This window comes from Onychostoma macrolepis, chromosome 25 (genome assembly GCF_012432095.1).
Source record: "Onychostoma macrolepis isolate SWU-2019 chromosome 25, ASM1243209v1, whole genome shotgun sequence".
Lineage (NCBI taxonomy): Eukaryota > Metazoa > Chordata > Actinopteri > Cypriniformes > Cyprinidae > Onychostoma > Onychostoma macrolepis.
Window position 1 is genome coordinate 7,640,396 of NC_081179.1, and position 19,018 is coordinate 7,659,413.

The window sequence follows — 19,018 nt, forward strand, 5'->3', positions numbered from 1 at the left end:
ACACTAATGAATATGCTTCATGCTCTTGGCCTCTAAGCACTCGTGCTCAGGACACAACAAAAACTGAGTCTAACACAATGAGAGGAATGATAATAGCTAATCCAAACCCCTGCAGTATCACGACAGTTATTTTGTAGTTGTAATTAATTCACCAGCCATGATCCTTTGTCTTCGTAAGCAAAGGAGAAATCTTTAAGAAATGCAAACAATTTAATATTGAGTAAAGCACATTTTTGACACCACATTGCCAGTTATTGCCTATTTTTGCTCCGTCAACAAAAAATAGTTAAAGGGCACAGTAGAATGAATTGTTGAGCATCTACATGCAGAAAGAGTCTCTAAAACATCCCCAGTACTAACACACTGTAAAAAAAATAAATAAAAAAAATTATATATATAAAAATGTAAAATACACTAAATTTAAAAATTATTAAAAAAGTGAAATCAACAAACCGCATAATGATATTTTTTCACTTTAATTAGTAGAGGTAAAAATAATTTGTTTTTATTTATAAAAACAAGTCATGTAAAAATGTCGTAGCAAATATCTAGTGATGATGCAAACAAATTAAGTCGAAAAAGAACTGATTTACAAATCTTTCAAACATCTGCATGTTCAAAACAGAGTTTCAAAATAAAATCTTGCTTCTCTGTTTCTGCCACGGGCAACTAGGATGACCGAACACCTGAGAAGAGATGATGCCAACCCCCCCAGAAGACCTCAGATGATGCTAACCCTGGAAGAAACATATAAATCCAAAATTTAACTTAATTGTATTTAATCGCAATCGCAAAGTTTAATCGCAACATATAATCATTGCATTAAATAGTATTCACCGTCTGTTTGATTATGTGTAATTTGTAACTAACTGCATGATTCTTAACGTACATTTCTGCCATAGTCACCACTAATAACCTACTCCTAAATATAATGTAGAAACTTGAGTTGAACTGAATTGAATTTAAAATCTGTAAAATCGGGACACAAGGAGCAGGTTCAAAAATTGGTGATCTTGTTAAACGTGTACAGTTCAGGTGGGCAACAATAGCTTCTGATTAAGGATCTAGATGCATTGTATTTCATCAAATCAATAATTGCTGAGGAGGGAGGTGTCCACGGATGTGGAAAGCAGGGGCTCTTGCCAGGCCATTATGCAGGTCGTTAAGATCCGTTTCTGATTACTGAGTGTGCAAACAGTCTCTCAGCCTTCCACAAAACCTGCTGTGTACTAGTAATTCAAAACGCACTGTAATTGTGACTGAATTTATTCTCCAGGGCATGTGGAATTACAGGACATACTTTCAGGATGAAAGTCCTTCATCACATAGAGGAGAAAACGCGTGTGTTATTCAGATACATCTATCAGGATCTATTTCTCTCAAGCAGTGAATGAGATCAAAACTATTTTATACTAATAAGCACGTTAGCTAGTTAACCTGCCCAGCAGGTGGTTCAATTTTTTTCTTTCCTCACAATTAACATCATTCAGCCAGTCTAACGACACATTTGTGCATGCTCATATGAAGGGCAATAGGCCCGAATCACAACAAAAACCTTTCGTGCTGAGGTTGTAATGCCTTCGTTTGCAATAAAGCGTCATTTTCCGTGTTTTGTCTTAGGCGAGGTGACAGTTATCATGACGAATGGTTGATAGCTGGGAACACCTCATGAATAAACAATACAGTTTTTATATCAGCTCGTTTTGGAGGTTGTTTGCAGCTGTAATGTATTGCATAAGGGAATTGCCTACGGTAAAAAAAAGATTTTATGCATACCTTTTATACGAAGATGGCTCAGGATGGCCAACTAGTCAGGTGGTAGCAAGGCAAACTAGACAGTTCAATATGTTCTGCGCTGATTTTAACTGTTAATGTGACTCACACTAGCATAATTCTGAAAAAGGTCCATTGTCTACTGTAAACAGTGTAGCAATGAATGACTTGTCACAGAAGTCATTTTTCAAACCAAGCAGCTTTCTATTGGTCAAAGCGGTGAATTCGCATTACCATCTGAACCCGATGCGAAATCTGCCTGGGGAAATGTTTTACCCTCACAAAATTCCTGATCATGTGGATTTTTATTATAAAGAGCCCCTAAAGGGACATGGAGATGAAAAAAAAATATTGAGATGGAAGGAAAAATTATTTTGTTAATACTTTCACGTTCTCTAACAAATGTTTTGCATTCCCCCAAGAAAAGGTTTTGCAAGTGTACTCAAAAGTTTTTCAGACGAACTCAAAACTTGAGGGAACACAACATTTTGCAAAACACCACAATCGGACTGAACATTTTTCCTCCCACTTCTTATTTTTTCCATCACTATGTCCCCTTAAGGGCTCCATAGTATTGCAATTTGCTGATCTACGGTAAATGTGCGCAGGCTAAACTCAACCTTTGTCAACATTTGATTCAAATTGCACAGGACCTCCTTAAGATCGACTGGAAGTGATTCAAAGTGAGTGGCTGTATAATCTCGAGGTTGTGTAATGTACAAACTCTTCTTTCAAATTCACCATGTAAAAGGTTTGATGCTGTGATATTGCTTTGATTTGCATATTCCCATCCACAACTTTCAAAGACACCCACATGCAGTCAAAAAGCCAGATCAGTGGCCATGTCCTGAACTCAAGGGCTTATTGGGTATCATTATATAGCCGTGGCACAGTCAAGGGTAAGGGCAGTTCTTTTACACAATGACTTTCAAAAGAAGTCATAGGACCATAACACAACCAATCCAAACACAAACAGTCCTTCCTGACAAAAAAGGAAAAAGTCTATCCTTCTAAAGTCAGGAAAAACACCAAGGTCGCTTCGCTGGCAGCTATTCAAGCATAAAAGCAATCAAACTACCATTTACTCCTGAGTGTGGACAGCACAGGCTGAGCCTGTCAGTTTGTAAAAAGTTAGTGTTTGTTCTTTAAAAGACGTGGAGAACGCAACCTCAGGCACTGGCATTCATTTATTCACAACGGTAATGGATAGTGACTCAATCCTGGGCTTTGTTTCATAGCCAAGTCCACGAAATGTTTCACAATCAGATTTTACTCATTCGGCACCTCGTGACCAGATCAAATCTACGGCTTTATAAACCTGAAACCTTATTCCGGATGATTAGAGTTGCCTACCGCAGAGAAAGCTTTTTCTACAGAGATGCTGTTCAGCTAATTTACCTTTCACAGCTCAGCGAGGTGCAAAAACACTGATTCAGATAACTGTGGTCTCAGTATTTTTTAAAGTGCCGTGAGTCACAATAATGCTGACGAGCTCAAATGATGTGTGGTTGGGGAAAAGAATGCGAACACGTGATGCAATAACAAGCGTTCTTGTGTGCCTTTACATAAATGATGCTTCAACCATAAACTTGAAAAAGATGGCGGTGGCAAAGTGTTAATTGATTGGCTACACATCAACGTCAAACTGATGCCACAACTAGCCTAGTCATTAAGACGTCTGTTCACACCTATAGAAGAGATTTCCTTGAGAAAGATTCATTGGAAAAAGCTAATTAAAAATGAACATTTTCACACTTTGTCAGACATTATGAAGTGACAACCCTGTGGGAAATCTGTGAAGTACTTTTACTCAAGGGAGCGATGTTAAAAGAGCTGAAGAATATCTGCTGTAAGCCTCCATCTGCTGGTTCACCTCTTTTTGTCAGTTTCTTAAAAATGTAACCTCATGTTGTTCCAAATCTGTATGACTTGTTTTTGTTTTTTGTGTCTATACAATGAAAGTCAGTGGGGTCCAGTGTTGTTTTGAACCCCACTGGTGTTCATTATATGGACAAAAGCATTTGAAATATTCTTTTAAATACCTTTTGTGTTCCGCAGAATGAACTCATACAGGTTTGGACTGATATGAGAGAGTAAATTATGACAGAATATTTTTTAAAGCATAAAGTGAGCCAGAAAGTGTTTGCGGATGCAGCTGCTTACCTCTTAGAAGGAAAAACAACATGGTGGACCGGATCACTTTCTTATCTTCTCCCCTCCCTGTCCCACATCTATTTAGGTGCAAAATTACCAACAATCTAAACCTTCCCTGCGGAGACTGCAACGATCTGTCTGGGGCCCACCAGGGAGAGGCAGAGAAGAGAGTGAAAATGAACTTGAATGGAAGTGGAGTTTCTTTTACCATCCCTGCCAGCAACAAAACCACCACACTGAAAGCAGGGCCGGAGACATGCTCTAATTCTCTCCGTCTCCTTGTTTCTTAGCCCTCTATCAGCTTGTTTTATGTTCCTTTCAATTCCCTGATTCATGCATTTACAATTCCCCCGCTCAGAGGCATAGGGTGCCCTTGAAAACTCGTGATGAGTCTATGTACAGTACGCTGATGGAATCTGGCCATGTGTCGTAGAGTAGTGCATCTCTATTCCTCTCTTCAATAGGCTTGGATTAGGAAGCACTCTAAAAAGGATTAGTGCATTTTCCAGCCAGCTAAACTCAGCCCTCGGGCAGAGTTTCGGAAACCCACATGTCCTGAATGAGAAAGCGATACGGAGGAGGTAGACAGTCAGCAAGTAATAAAGAGACAGAATCTCATATAATGGCATGAGAAATGAGAGGGTGACGGAAGTGGCGGCGAAACCTTCGCCAGCTCTTTGACGCAACTACAGAAGCACATTCCAGGAGTCAGAAGCGCTGCTCCTAGCCTGAAGTCCCTGTCATGGTGAAGTCTCTAGCTTCAATTGCCTGGCTGGCGCAGGACGGCGGATGCTAGGGCAGATTTCCAGCATCTCTGATGAGATTCCAGAGGCCCGACAGGGCTGGAAAGGCAGGCTGACAGGTCTGGGTCACGTGAGGCTAAGGGTTGAGTGGAGAGGCAGAGGCTTCTTGCCTAACCGTGTTATTTAGACCTCTGGCTGACAGCCACCTTACACAATCCATCCATCACGGGCGTTATTAGAATTAAAGAAAGAGAAAGGAAGAGAAGGACTTTTAAGGTCTTGTTTATTGATTCAATAAAGCCAATGAGACCTGGATATTGATGGACTAAAATTGATGGGAGTCTCCAAGCTGACTTCCACCCAATTCCAAAAGATCAGTAATTAAGATAAACACCACAATTAAGACAACAAATAGGGAAATATAAATATACATTTCAAGCTTTTTAGAAACATTTATGCTTGCCTGTGCGAAAGTCTAAGATTCTTGTTGCTAAGGAATTACTAAATCTTTTTAAATTCTACAACCAAATCTTGAAGGGAAAGATACAGGAGAGAGAGAGGAGAGGTGAGCAGAGCTGAAGTACCATGTTGTACTGCTGGGATATAATTTATAGTATGAAAAATGGATATTCATTTAGAGATCTGCTGTTACATTTTACAGTGTCTTTAAATTACTAATGTTATTAAAGATTTTTAGATGACTCAAAGATGATCCAAATGTAAAAATAAGCTAAATGAGCACGTATAATTAAATAAAAATTTATTAATTAAATTAAATTAAATATATTACAACTTCATATTCCATATAATCAAATAAAACTCTAAAATCATTCATTTTTGAATCACAATACTATAATGTATAGTTCAAAATGGATATTCATTCTGAAAATATTACATTTAACAGTGTCATCATGAACTTTCATTGCTATTAAACATTATGTTTTAGATTATAGAAAATGTAATATAAGTGTAAAAAAGGGAGAAATGAGCATGCCTAATTAAAAATTACATTAAAAATATTCAATTCAATTAAACATACGTTCATTTGGAACCACTGGTTCAAGCAGCAAATAAAAAAAGCCAAATACAAAACAAGTAGGCCCATATTTTTCTTACTAACCCCACAACAGCAAGTGAATCACTCACTTATCACGACTACAGTACAAAATTAAATCGAGAGACGGAGAGCTCATTAATGTCATTCCAGCTCTCAGTCTATGCCAAACCATTTCTGCCACTTCTATTTGAATCTGAATGAGCACTTTACTGTCCACGTCATTGGCAGAGAGTTCATTCCAAATAAACCATACCCACTGAACATTAGTGTAAAAGCTTCAAATCCTGGAGATATGGAGTGCTGGCTGAAATGGGTTATGGGGGATCTGATTAAAGCAGGTGTGCACAATTGTGGCTACGAAAACAAATACGTATGCCATCCTCCTCCACCCTCTTTGGTAGCTGGATGAGTATCTAACATTTGCATGATGCTGCTGAAATGACGCAGAGCTTTCAGCTCACATGCACTGCCTTTGTGGAATTGGTTCAAAGAAATGTAAGCAGCGTTTTGTGGATATTTGCCATCTATAGGTAGGAACAAAAAGAAAATGAAGGACATGTGAAAGAAATGAACTAAAAAAAACATCTTACGGTGCCCTTCAATACAGGAAACTGTCTCCCTTTGTCTCTGTGTTTGCTTCCGTCTCTCTCTCAGTAGATACGCATTGAAATAGTCTCTTGGTGCCATGTTCTGAGAACGTATCAAAGAACGGCAGCTGTCTTTGGATCAACGTATCATTCTGAGCACCTGGCGATGTCCCGTAGGAGAGAAAATGAGATGTATTTAATATGAGATCTCAATTGTTTCTCCTAGATAGAAATGAAGAGCAGATGGAGATGCATCTTCTGCTTTTTCAGTTTTTTTCTCCTGAGAAAAAAGACTCTCATGTGCTTCCTCTAGAGTTTCAGAAGAAATCACTGCAAAGCACTGAAGCTGAGCTGGCTGACAAAGCAAGTCTAGTTGGTTAAGTTTGTTAGGTAAGCCCGTCGAAGATTGCCAGCACTTCATGTTTGGAATCATCTAAAACACAACCATTTTTATACATATTGTATTTTTATACATAAATATAGTTGTGTACATTTGACTAATTAAGGTTTAACACCTAATTTAATCAATTAGACATTATAACCATCCATCATTTGCTTCTGTGTGATTTCTGACGGAACAGAGCTGTGGCACACACACACACACACACACACACACACACACACACACACACACACACAGACACAGACACACAGACACAGACACAGACACACAGACGCACGCACGCACGCACGCACACACACACACACACACACGCACACAGACACACACACACACACACACACAAAGACACAGACACAGACGCACGCACGCACGCGCACGCACACGCACGCACACGCACACACAGACACACAGACGCACGCACGCACACACACACACACACACACGCACACAGACACACACACACACAGACACAGACACAGTCACACAGACGCACACGCACACACACACACACACACACGCACACGCACACACACACACACACACACACACACACACACAGACACAGACACAGACACAGACACAGACACACAGACGCACGCACACACACACACACACACACACAAATCTCTAGCTGAGTTTATAAGTAAATTATGGAGAAGCCATTCTTTGCGAATAATGTATTTATAAATCAAACCCAGATGGGACTCTTAACAAAAGTAAAGTAATTTGCATTGTTTGTATGGAGAAATTTAATTAACATAGAAGCTCAACTAGTGAAATATCACTCATGAGTGAAACACAATTAATCATAGAAATGTTAATGCGAGTAAATAGTGGAGGACAAGGAATCAATGGCAAATACATCTCTTATTATATGAGATTATGTCCATATAAAACTATATACATTAAGAAGTATTATAACTGAATCAATAGTACATAATCAAAACTACAGATGAATACAGGCACTACAACATTTATGAAAACCTCTTGAGATTTGCATTTAACAACACATTTAACAGTGTTGTTAAATTATTAGTATTACTTTTCAGATTAGCTTTAAAATAGCTTTTAAAAAATAGGGCATATCAGCATGCACATGCTCTTCAAAACAGGGTTCAGTAAGACTTTTTTTCAGCATAATTTTATTTTTAAATAAGGAAGCATTAAAATTGATTAAAAGCGACAAAAATGCATTTATAATGTTACAAAAGTTCTCTGTAAATAAATGATGTTCTTTTGAACTTTCTATTCATCAAAGAATCCTCACGGTTTCCACAAACATATTAAGCAGCACAACTGTTTTTAACATCGATAATAAGAAATGTTTCTGGAGCACCAAATCAGCACATTAAAGTGATTTCTGAAGGATCATGTGACACTGAAGCTTGGAGTAATGATGTTGAAAATTGCATTCACAGGAATAAACTGCAGTTATTTAAAATTGTAATAATATTTCACAATATGTTTTTACTGTATTTCTCATCAAATAAATTCATATCAACTTTAATTAACTATGGGCCGATAATGTACTGATACACGGTGCATCCCTGAATGTGTTAATGATGAAAGCATATTAAATCATCTTATTCCTATTATTCTTATCCTGAGGGATTTTTGGACAATCATCAAGGACAACAAAAGCAGCATGAGAGTTGTGAGCTATGAAGTGTCCAAGTCTGATGGTGACCAAACATGTGTACAGTTTTTTTTCTAAAGAGACTGCAGAGAAAAATACAGTGCCAGACTGAAAGCTTTTTTTTTTTTTTATAGGGAAAAAAATAATCAAATATATAAATAAATAAAAAATAAGCGGTCTAAAAGCTGTACTACCCCTCAATCTTCCTGACAAAACAATGAAAAGCCTCTGCTTCTAAAAGCACTGGTAGCCATCCGTGCATAAAAGCCATGAAGCCAACAATTACTCTTTAGTGTGGACACCGACGCCTGTGTCAATCTATAGGCTATATAGAAAAATGTGTTTTTGTCTTCAAAAGATGCATGAACGCGAACTTGGCAACGCTGGCACTATCTCTCATTTAATCACAGTGCAGCGCTTGATGACTCTGCCATGTGCTTCGCTCAATAGCCGAGGCTCCAATTCATCTCAAGATCAGGTTTTACAGGGGACTCAAAGAAGTAAAAACAAGCGGCCTTTCATAAGAGAAGCCCGTTTCTCGGTCGCTCTTTACAACATATAATTTTGTTGAGAATCCATAATGCGCCTTTCATCTGTATGGAATAAATCCCTCTGATGCAATCTGCCCTCTATGAGACCGCCTCAACGTTTCGGTTATTGACACAGTCATGCATTTTGCTTCTCATTTCATGGACTCCAACCGATTCAGTTCAGGATAATGATCTTGACAGCCAAAGCATTCAAGATGTGCCGCACTTCCTGTGTGATTCCCCCAACTTTCCTCAGCTGATTGATCATGATATGTGTATGTGTGTGTCTGGACACCGAGAGTGTAACGAATGGTTGTTACGGCTCCACTGTTGCCACGAAGAGACTGTCACACTTTAAGTAGCAGCCGACGGTATTAGCAGGAGTGACGACAGTAACTTTAGCGCGTTAGTAGCAGAGTGAGGTCCTCCAACACGACTGTGGCAGTGTTAACAGATTCGTTAAAGAAGATTTGCTTCTGCAACTTTGTAAGCTGCACTGTTCTGAGGAGATACCGAATTGAGTCTTTCCTCTCCATCCTTCTGCTGTGAGATTCTGAACAGAACAGGGAAAAGAAAAAGAAAAAAAAACAAGAGAAAGGAACAGGGAGAAAGAGCCCTGGCAGGAAGCCCAGAGTGCAAGAGATTTGAAGCAAATCCCCCTGACGGCAGAGCGATGGGCTGCTGAGAGATTTCAGGGTGGAGGGATGAAGAAACGGTCTGGGGGTTAAAGGGGCGGGATGTGGCTACCCTCTATTACGGCTGATCTAGTGCTGCTTAATAGCCATGAGTCTATCAAAAAGGAAGAGTAAACATCCAAATGTCTTCAGTGCACTAAATTAAATCTAAGCTGATTTACGGAGCAAGAGGAAGGTGAGAGGAAGGACTGTTATATTGTAGATTGTGCATCTCTATAATAGTGCTCAAAATGCTCTTCAAACATAATAACGGAAAAAACAGAAAGTGCCGTGGAGAGTGAAAGATGACAGAGAGGTCACTGGTCGGTTAATTTCAACGGTGCTGCAGCAGGTGACTGATTGCTGCTACATGACAGACAGAGACAAAAAAAAGAAAGATAGCGCAGAAAAGGGAGTGCTCCCTATGGAGAAACCAAAGGCACATTGTGCACTTATGAGATTTCCTCTAAAATGCATTTTTCATGCGTATTTAACAGCCGTTGGTGCACGGCTCTGAACGGCAGGTGCTTCACTGACTGCATTAAACCTACCGAACAACACGGCTCCAAACTACTTTATATCCCCGCGCCGCAGTTACTCGCTGTACATCACAGCTTAAATCAGTGCACCAAAGAGGAGAGACCTAGCGAGCTGCCTACCTTGATCAAACGCACCCAAAATGCAATCTAGGTAGGTGGCACTAGGTTTCCAAACAGAGCCGGAGTTAGCAGTACGCATGTTTACACAAGACAGATTCTGGTTCTCGTTACCTGAAAGAACCTCTAAAACATTTATAACCAAAGAGCTTCTGCAATATGGCATGTTTGTTGCGGCCTGACAGATCTGGCAACCCTGCTGTGGATGCACTGATTGGAACGGCAAAGAGAAAGACGAGAGAGAAATTCGTACCTGTTGTCATTCAGCTGTGTGTATCTGGGCTGAGGGTCCGGATCTCTGTCATTCACATCATAACTGGCATCAGGATCCTTAAAATAAAATATAACACAAATCAAAAAGATCATATTGCAACACAACCTTAGCTTTCGTGCTGTCACTGAGAAATACACAGAATTTTATATCTTGCATTGCTTGGATGCACAACTATAAGGCATTGCAGATGTATTTGAATATTCAAACTAAGGATGTGCAAAACCACATATTTTAATAATCAAGCACTAGTAATAATTAGACTAATTCAGGGTCATGTCCTCCACACCGATATGCTTCTTAAGTAACAAACTGTCTGCTGATATGAATTCAATTCATAGAGATGGTTAAGGTAAAATGCCGCAAACCCCTGAGACACCTGAGGCAAGAACGATTTAAGCAGAAAGCGTTATGAGATAGAATGTACAATAAGGCTGAACAGAAATGTTCGGTAACCCCAAATACCTCATGAAGCCACTGTGAAGAGTCTAATTTCTATGCAAAACCAGGTATTACGTAAAGTTTTCATAATCCTGACTGTATTACTGAAACCACATTTCTACTGTGCAAAGTACTTTAACGGCAAATGATGGATTTGTGAATCAGAGCATTAAGAATTCAGTGAACCAGAAATGTGCAAAATTACATATTATCAAAATCGAATAGTAAGTGGGCCATCTGAGTGACTTATCAATGTTAATGAAGCCCTGTATAATTAGGATGATTTAGGGTCATGTCCACCACATGCAGATCAGATGTGTTTCTTTTGGGCCGCTCATATAATATGTGTTCAGACAGAGTGCAATGACATGCAACAAAACATTCTGAGACATTTTTGATGCGACGATATCCGTTTGCCTGTGTTCAAAGAACAGTGAAATAGCCCTGACTGCTATTAAAAATAGCACTGACTGCACAGCCCTTCTGATACATACCGTTTATTATGCTATGACATAAATTTATCATCAAAGGCAAATTTGTTGCACAAGTGGCGTTTTGATGGCTGGAGCACACTGTAAAAAAAAAAAATAAAATAAAAAAAAAGTTGAGCCAACTTAAAATTTTAAGGCAACCAGCTTCAGCAGATTTTTGAGTTTTCTCAAGCTGGTTGCCGTAAAATTTTAAGTTGGCTCAACTTTTTTTTTTTTTTACAGTGCAGCAATGCTTTAAATGTTATGAATTTAACAAGATGCAGCTTTACAGATAGAGAGTTCACCCTGGCAGTGTTGACGGTCTAACAGCACAACATGCCAGCAGCATGTTATAACCATCTCAAAAAAGTTGCACCTGTTAGTTCATTCCCTTTAATGCACCACTGCTAAAAACAAAGACTACAAAACACAAAAACTAGTCTATATTACTAACTGACTATTACATATGATGCTCATGAATGCTGTGTAGGTAGGCAGCTCAGGTTTGGAAACAGTCAATAAATTAATTATAAATGACATCGTCAATGTCAGTGAATTAATAATAAATGACAACATCATCAGTGCACCAAAAGAGGCAGAGCTTATGAATGCTCATAAATGCCTGAAGAACTACAGAAAATTAGATATCTGCAAACACTATTTAACTCTAAAGACTTGTATATGAAATAAAATGTCAGAAAAATCAGTTTTACTTCAGAAATACATTTTTGTCTTATTTTAATGCATTTTGCACATCCACAATTTGTGATAATTGACTGATCACAACAAAAATGTATTTTTCACTGCATACAATTTCTGAAGCATTTTAGTCAAAACGTTTTCATTTCAATGAAGTAAACAATACAAATGTATTTATATTTAAATGTACACTACCCTTCAAAAGTTTAGAGTTGATATGATTATTTAATGTTGTATTCTGTTGGGTTGCATTTATTTGAACAAAATACAGTACAAGCAGTTATATTTTGAAATATCATCAAAATTTAAAATGACTGTCTTATTAATGTTGAAAACAAGTCACATAAAAAAATATTATAATATAACATACTAATATATAAACTTTACTGTCACTTCTGATCAATTTAATGCATGCTCGCTGAATAAAAATATTGATTTCTTTAAAAAAAAAAAAAAAAAAATTCTTTGTGACCGCAATCTTTTGATATATATTAATAAAGCATATCAATATCTCACTCTTCAAAATGTACAGTTTGTGAAAAAGGATGGCTCACATAGTTTCTCGCTAGATCGGGGTGATCTTTCTCAATGCCGTCATCTAGAATGGTCACGACCACTCCTCTTCCTGTGAAGCCCTGAGCCCAGGCCTCTTTCACATTCAGGTCTCCATGACTGGGGTTGTACTGCAAGAAAATGGATTTTTCATCACTAGTCATATTTTACATGCAAGTTCACTGGTGGCAGATTCCTCAGTTCTTTTATTTCCCTTCAGCAAAGGCAAATGTTGGACTCTGTAAAGCTCCCGTATGCAGCTCAGCAGAATACGAGCCCTCCGAGCCATTCTGGGAGTGGAGAGTTAACGGAGTCTTTGACCAAGACCTCCCAGTAGAGGAAAGCCCACCTGCAGGACTTCACTCACACACACACACACTGATTTTTTTACCCTTGCCACTGAGAAAGGCCCAGCCGCAGGAGCTAATGCTAATGAAAGATGACTGCTCCCACAGTCACATGCGTTTTTCCTCCCAGATGGCAGCCTGTCGGCAGGACGATCCCAACAAGGTGTGGAAACTCATTCCTTTTAACCCGACAGCTTTTTCCCCAGTGAAGTTCTTGTCCTATCTCCTTCTCTCGCTCTATTTCATATCCTCACACTTTGCTTTTATGCTCAACGCCATCTGTTAAAATGGCACGGCTGAGTATTTCCTTCAATGTGGAAAGACGAACATTAAACGTAAATGTGGAAATTGGGTGCAGAAACACAATGAAAAACTTCAATTGGCACATCTTCAGATAACTGCCCCCATCGCAACCTTCTCTCCCCTGACAAAAAGCATAAAAATAAGCAGACAGAATCAAATTGCTCATCGTTCTGTGTTGCTTCTTCAGAGTAAACAACTTAAAAAGCATTCATTCCCTTGTCAACAATGATACAATCTCCATTTTCTAGTATAAAAGCACAAAGTGTGTGCGTTTCGGGTAATGTTTGACAGTAACACATACAGATGTGGTTTAAAAGAGGTTTTGAAGGAGCCGAAACTTTAACAGATTAGTATGCTAATGGAGAACGGCAGCTCTCGCGTTTGTTTTGTCATCCGTGGCCTGGGATGCTCTCTGGTCGTTCAGTTCACGCATTAATATGTTTTGGACTTGGGCTCATGCTCTGAATACAGAACGGCGCTTTAAAAGCAGTTGTGCAAACAAACATTTGAAAAAAGTATTCATGCATACACCCACACATAGTAATTATTTTGTGTAAGTTTCGTAAAAACTTGGTGAGTCAGACTCATTCTAAATCTGTCATCACTTAATAAAATGATTTAAAAAGATTCGGCGAAGGTTAATATGATGTTGTGCCTTCTCTGTCAGTGAACGTGGCCATCAATACATTAGCTCACTTCGCATTCGGTTGTTGTCTGTGTGCGCGTGCAGGTCACAGGACTAACCCGAATAACAAATATTTATATATTCATGCTTTATCTATGCCACCGTTTGATTTGAGAACAAAATTTGCAACTCATTCCACATCTGTGATGTATTTCAGAGTGGAACAGAATAGTCTGCAGGACATAATGTAGTGATTTGATGGGATATAAACAATGTATACTATTATATTTTATCTGCCTTCTTTTTATTCAATTAAAGAATATATGATATGAATCTTAATTACTATTAAAATAATATATATTAAAAAAAAAATCAGATGTATGTTTGTTTGCCAAATATTTTTGTCTACACTACCAGTCAAATGTTTGGAGTTAGTAAGAATATGCTTTTAAAAGAAGACTTTTATACTCACCAAAGCTGCATTTATTTGATAAATAATTACTGTAGTTTTCAGTGTCACATGATTCTTCAGAAAACATTGTAATATGCAGATGTGAAGCTCAAGAAACATTATCGATGTTGAAAATGCCTTTACTGTCACTTCTGATCAATTTATTGAATCCTTGAATCTTTCAAAAAACATCTTACTGACTTTCGAACACTTTTGAACAGTATCTATTATATCTAGTGTGGTCACAAATCTGACTCGCAGCCTAATTTGTATTATAAAAAAAAGACAACTTTTTTAATGCATACATTTAACCGCAAATTAACTTCTTTGATTTGTTTATAATCATTTAATGGATAAATTATTCTTCTCACAAACAAGCATGATATTGTGCAGTACTATACCCAGATTGTTCACCCAAAAACTAATATTTTGAAAAATGCAGAAAAAATGCAATCTACATGCAGAAATTTTATGCTTTTTTTGGACCCCATCCACTTTAACAGTTTTAAATACTTTATAATATCTTCTTTGTACTTTGCACAAAGAAAATCACACAGAATTGTAATGACATGAAAGTGAATGCATGATGACAGACTTTTCAGTTTTGAGTGAACTACCCTTATAATCTTTCTATATTAGTTCATAAGGCACCTTCATATTCTCAGCATGCATTCTTTCTTTGTGTTCATCACGCTCGCGTTATGTGGTTAGATGACTCTTTTAGAATTCTACTTCAATACACCTCAGATTCACCTCAGAGATAACATTCGGTTAACTTTAATGTAGCTTGTGACACTAGAAACTAGTGGAAGCTGAAAAGGTCCTCTTTTGAACTCCTTGGCTGTTCTCGCCAATCAGATCCATCCGGTAGCCTTGGTTAGGTCAGAAATGTTGTTTCAGAGGCTGAGGGAAGTTTCTATATTGTGATGAAAAATTCAGAAAAAACTTTTCTGTCCTTTAGAATAACATGCACTGATGTATCATTCACAACAAGATAAACATTTAATAACTAAGTAAAAAGAATCTATTCCGATGTCATGTCATCTATAGAGACTATAAGCACACAGAATACTGTTTATATATTTCAAAACAGACATGGGAGATTTAGAGAGAATCAGAGAGAATGTGAAAGCTCCCAGATCAAGGGCGGACTCCTTTCCACTGTAGAAGCACTTTAGACGCATTGCAATCAAAAGCTCAATGTACAACCACAATATAAATACATACAATAGCTTTTTACATACCAGGTACCACTGCTGGGGGAATTTTGGATCTGTGGGTTCAATATGAATGTCTCTCTTGCGTCTTTGCTTGGCAATCTGCTGCTCTGCCCAAATCACCTGAAAATAACACACACACACGTTTGTTTTTGTGAAAAGTGGGGACATCCCATAGGTGTAATGGTTTTTATACTGTACAAACTGTATGTGATATTGCCCTACACCAACCCTACCTATTACAGGAAACTTTGTGCTATTTCAGATTTTCAATACACTCCATTCTGTGTAATTTATAAGCGTTTTGAAAAGTGGGGACATGGGGTAATGTCCTGAAAAGTCACCTTCTCCTTGTAATACCTATGTCATATCCTTGTCATTATACAAATTCATGCAATTTGTCACAAAAACGCGCGCGCGCACACGCACACACACACACACACACACAGAGCGATTAGAGGCAATAGCTCAAATATTACACACCTACATCCTTGTAAATCACACATCTCAATTTTCACCTTTAACTATGTACGTCCCTTCTGCACAGCCTGTCCTCACTCTAAAAATATCAACATTTCACACTAACCCATGGTGTTCTTTTCAATTTGCTGTTTTATAGTGTTTCATTTAGCTGTGCATGTGTGTGTGTGAAAAAAGAAATTTGATCTGAAAATGACTTCTCACTATATGCAAAGACTATAAATCTGCAATGAAAAGTGAGGGATCTCTATATAAACTCAAACATTTTTCATCCAATTCCTCCCAGATCAAATGATCGGAGTAATACCATCCACTCTGGTGTACTCTTACTGTACGTTGATGACAGACTCATTTGTTGCTAGTTTTATATATGGGGAATTTAGTTGAAACATCTGAGACAAACACTTACATGAAACATCACTTAGAACTGCATTAAGTCTATTGATCTAATCAAAGAGCAACCTCTGAGCAATAAATAATGTCCTCTGGGCAGTGTTTTGAGTGATGAGATGGACATGGCTAACATGCAGCGCATAGACATTAACATTCGCATTAGCAGGTATTAGCAGCGGAGGTTGAAATCTAATCAGGAACCAGAGACTTATGGACGTATGAAGTGCTCTCTCTGCAAAACAATTGTTTTAAATGAGCTTAAAGATCCACAGGGCCCCTGCCTCATATACTGGATTCACAAGACCAGAGAGCCCACTGATTAAATAGATTAACTCCTGCCTCTTCTCATTCTTATGTCCATTCTATCACTCTGATAGGATAGAAAAAGTTTCTTTCTTGGAGAAGACATGTACACCAGCGTGGCATTTCAGCACAAAGCATTGTTTACATAATTACATGTGTTCTTAGAGGTTGTAATTTACTGTACGGTCTTTTTTATTTTGGTGTCAGTGGGATGAAAACGAACCATCTCTTGGTTAATGGATGAGTGAGTTGGGCTCTGAAAAAGTACTCAATAGTCAAGACACCTTTATATTGCCTTGAGCTCACTGACTGCACATACTCCATACCGTCCAATTTGCAACTTCATTTTTCATGAATCAATTAAACTGACTCACAAGTCAAACAAGTAGATGGTCTGAATGATGAATAGAATTCCGCAATGAATTGCCTGTGATTACTCCCTCACTCAATGAGATATGTTGTGTACTTTTCGAAAGCAATATTAACGTGCAAACTTCTAAGGTTAATAAAATTTAAATCATTTGAATAACTTTTTGCTCATATGACAATGAGGTATACGTCGAACATCACCTGACCAACCCACAAAACAGGTCTAATCATATCCGTTTGTTGGAGAAAGCATTAAGAGCAGTATGAACTGATGCTGAATTCTGACTTTTAAGGTAATCAGCTAACCTAGCTAGTTGTTTTTATTGTTTGCATTTTATTCTAATTTTAATATCTGAATGTTGCACTTTTACATAACAATCTGCATATGCGATCAACATTGGTTATGATCTTTGGAATCTCCTTTGAAGGTATCTAGAGTAAAACAGCTCCATATTCAACAAAGCATATACAAAACATTTGAACTGGAAGCGATGAGACCTGTTTTACAGAAAACTGATGTCTGTTGCACGTAAACCCCATATGTACTTAAAGATACAGCCATAACCTTCTTAGTGTAATAATATATATATATATATATATATATATATATATATTAGCAGTGGTGGAGGTAACGAATTACAACTACTCATGTTACTGTAATTAAGTAGTTTTTTCTGGTACTTGTACTTTTTTGAGTAGATTTTTAAAGCTGTACTTTTACTTGTACTTAAATACAAATTAAGCAAAATAATCTACTTCGTTACATTTAAATCATAGTTCGTTATTGAGTACGCCCAATTTGAATTGATATTCAAACCTTTGACGGCATTTCAGTAGCCAATAAAGATATCCGACCGTAAACGGACCAATAAAAGCCCTGATATCTGAACCGGGAAAAGTCGCCGCTACAGCAGCAGCAGCTTTTGAAGATCTGATCGGACAGTGAGGGAGCTCAGCGCAACTATGGAGTAAAAGTTTTGAGAAACAAACAACATGGTAGTGTTATCCTAAATATCTATATTTTGATACCGATTCTCAAATATCTGATACGGTTCCATTACTCATTTTCTGTTGCGTCTCTCTCCTCTCCGACAGCGAATTTGACATGCATCAGTTACAGAGTCTGAATGTCTGCGCAGGATTGCAGGTATTCCACATAATTTTAATGATTTCCACACAAAAGTGGCGAGCACTTGTAACATGAGAACACAGTCATGTAATCGCAGAAAACTGGATGCGAGCTCTCAAATAGGCCTAATTTATACAAATGAACTGCCTGTCCTTTCACTCCGATATTGCTTATGCACACTCAGACTGTGTGCAATCGCGATCTCTCCGTGCTTTTATAGTAGAAATTATTTCTCTTTGCTCCTAGATTAAACTTTTTCAAAAGTTATCATTCAGAACAGATCCACGCCTGACCAATTAAAATGCTACTGGACATTTTATTGACTGTAAGTGAAATGCACCAGAAAGTCTTTCAATATGAAAGATGGAACTTTAATTTCTTAACAATGTAAATTTATGCTTGAAATGTTTCGGAATGGGGTATTTGTCTGATTTGTACATATAAATATCCTAGTCTGTGTAACTGCATCACTACATTGTACAGACATTACAGGTCAAAGCCATCTGATGTTCCATTTATCTAAATAAATAACATATATGGCTCTTAAATCACTGCTTATAAAAATTCAGTGTTGTCATATTTTGAATACCTCAACTGAATTGAGTTAATTTGTTTTATAATTTTATTACTGACTGTGTACTCGTCTTTTTTTGTAAATTCAGTTCAGTTTGAAATCAAATCTGAAATCAAGCTTCTTTGCTTTACAATTTTACCCTATTTTAAAGACACAAATACACAGAATGAGCAAATGTTTA

The 19,018-nt window shown here is 37.7% G+C and overlaps 1 protein-coding gene across 3 annotated transcripts in view; it reads right to left on the reverse strand.

The window, feature by feature from the left end:
- Positions 1–19,018, reverse strand: part of furinb (furin (paired basic amino acid cleaving enzyme) b) — a 98,808-nt gene that overhangs the window by 19,587 nt on the left and 60,203 nt on the right. For all 3 annotated transcript variants that reach the window (XM_058766929.1, XM_058766928.1, XM_058766930.1), the window contains exons 4-6: positions 15,617–15,712; positions 12,649–12,777; positions 10,467–10,543 (exon numbers count right to left, since the gene is read on the reverse strand). In XM_058766929.1, coding sequence (XP_058622912.1) covers positions 10,467–10,543; positions 12,649–12,777; positions 15,617–15,712 — 302 coding nt within the window. The remainder of the gene's footprint in view (positions 1–10,466; positions 10,544–12,648; positions 12,778–15,616; positions 15,713–19,018) is intronic.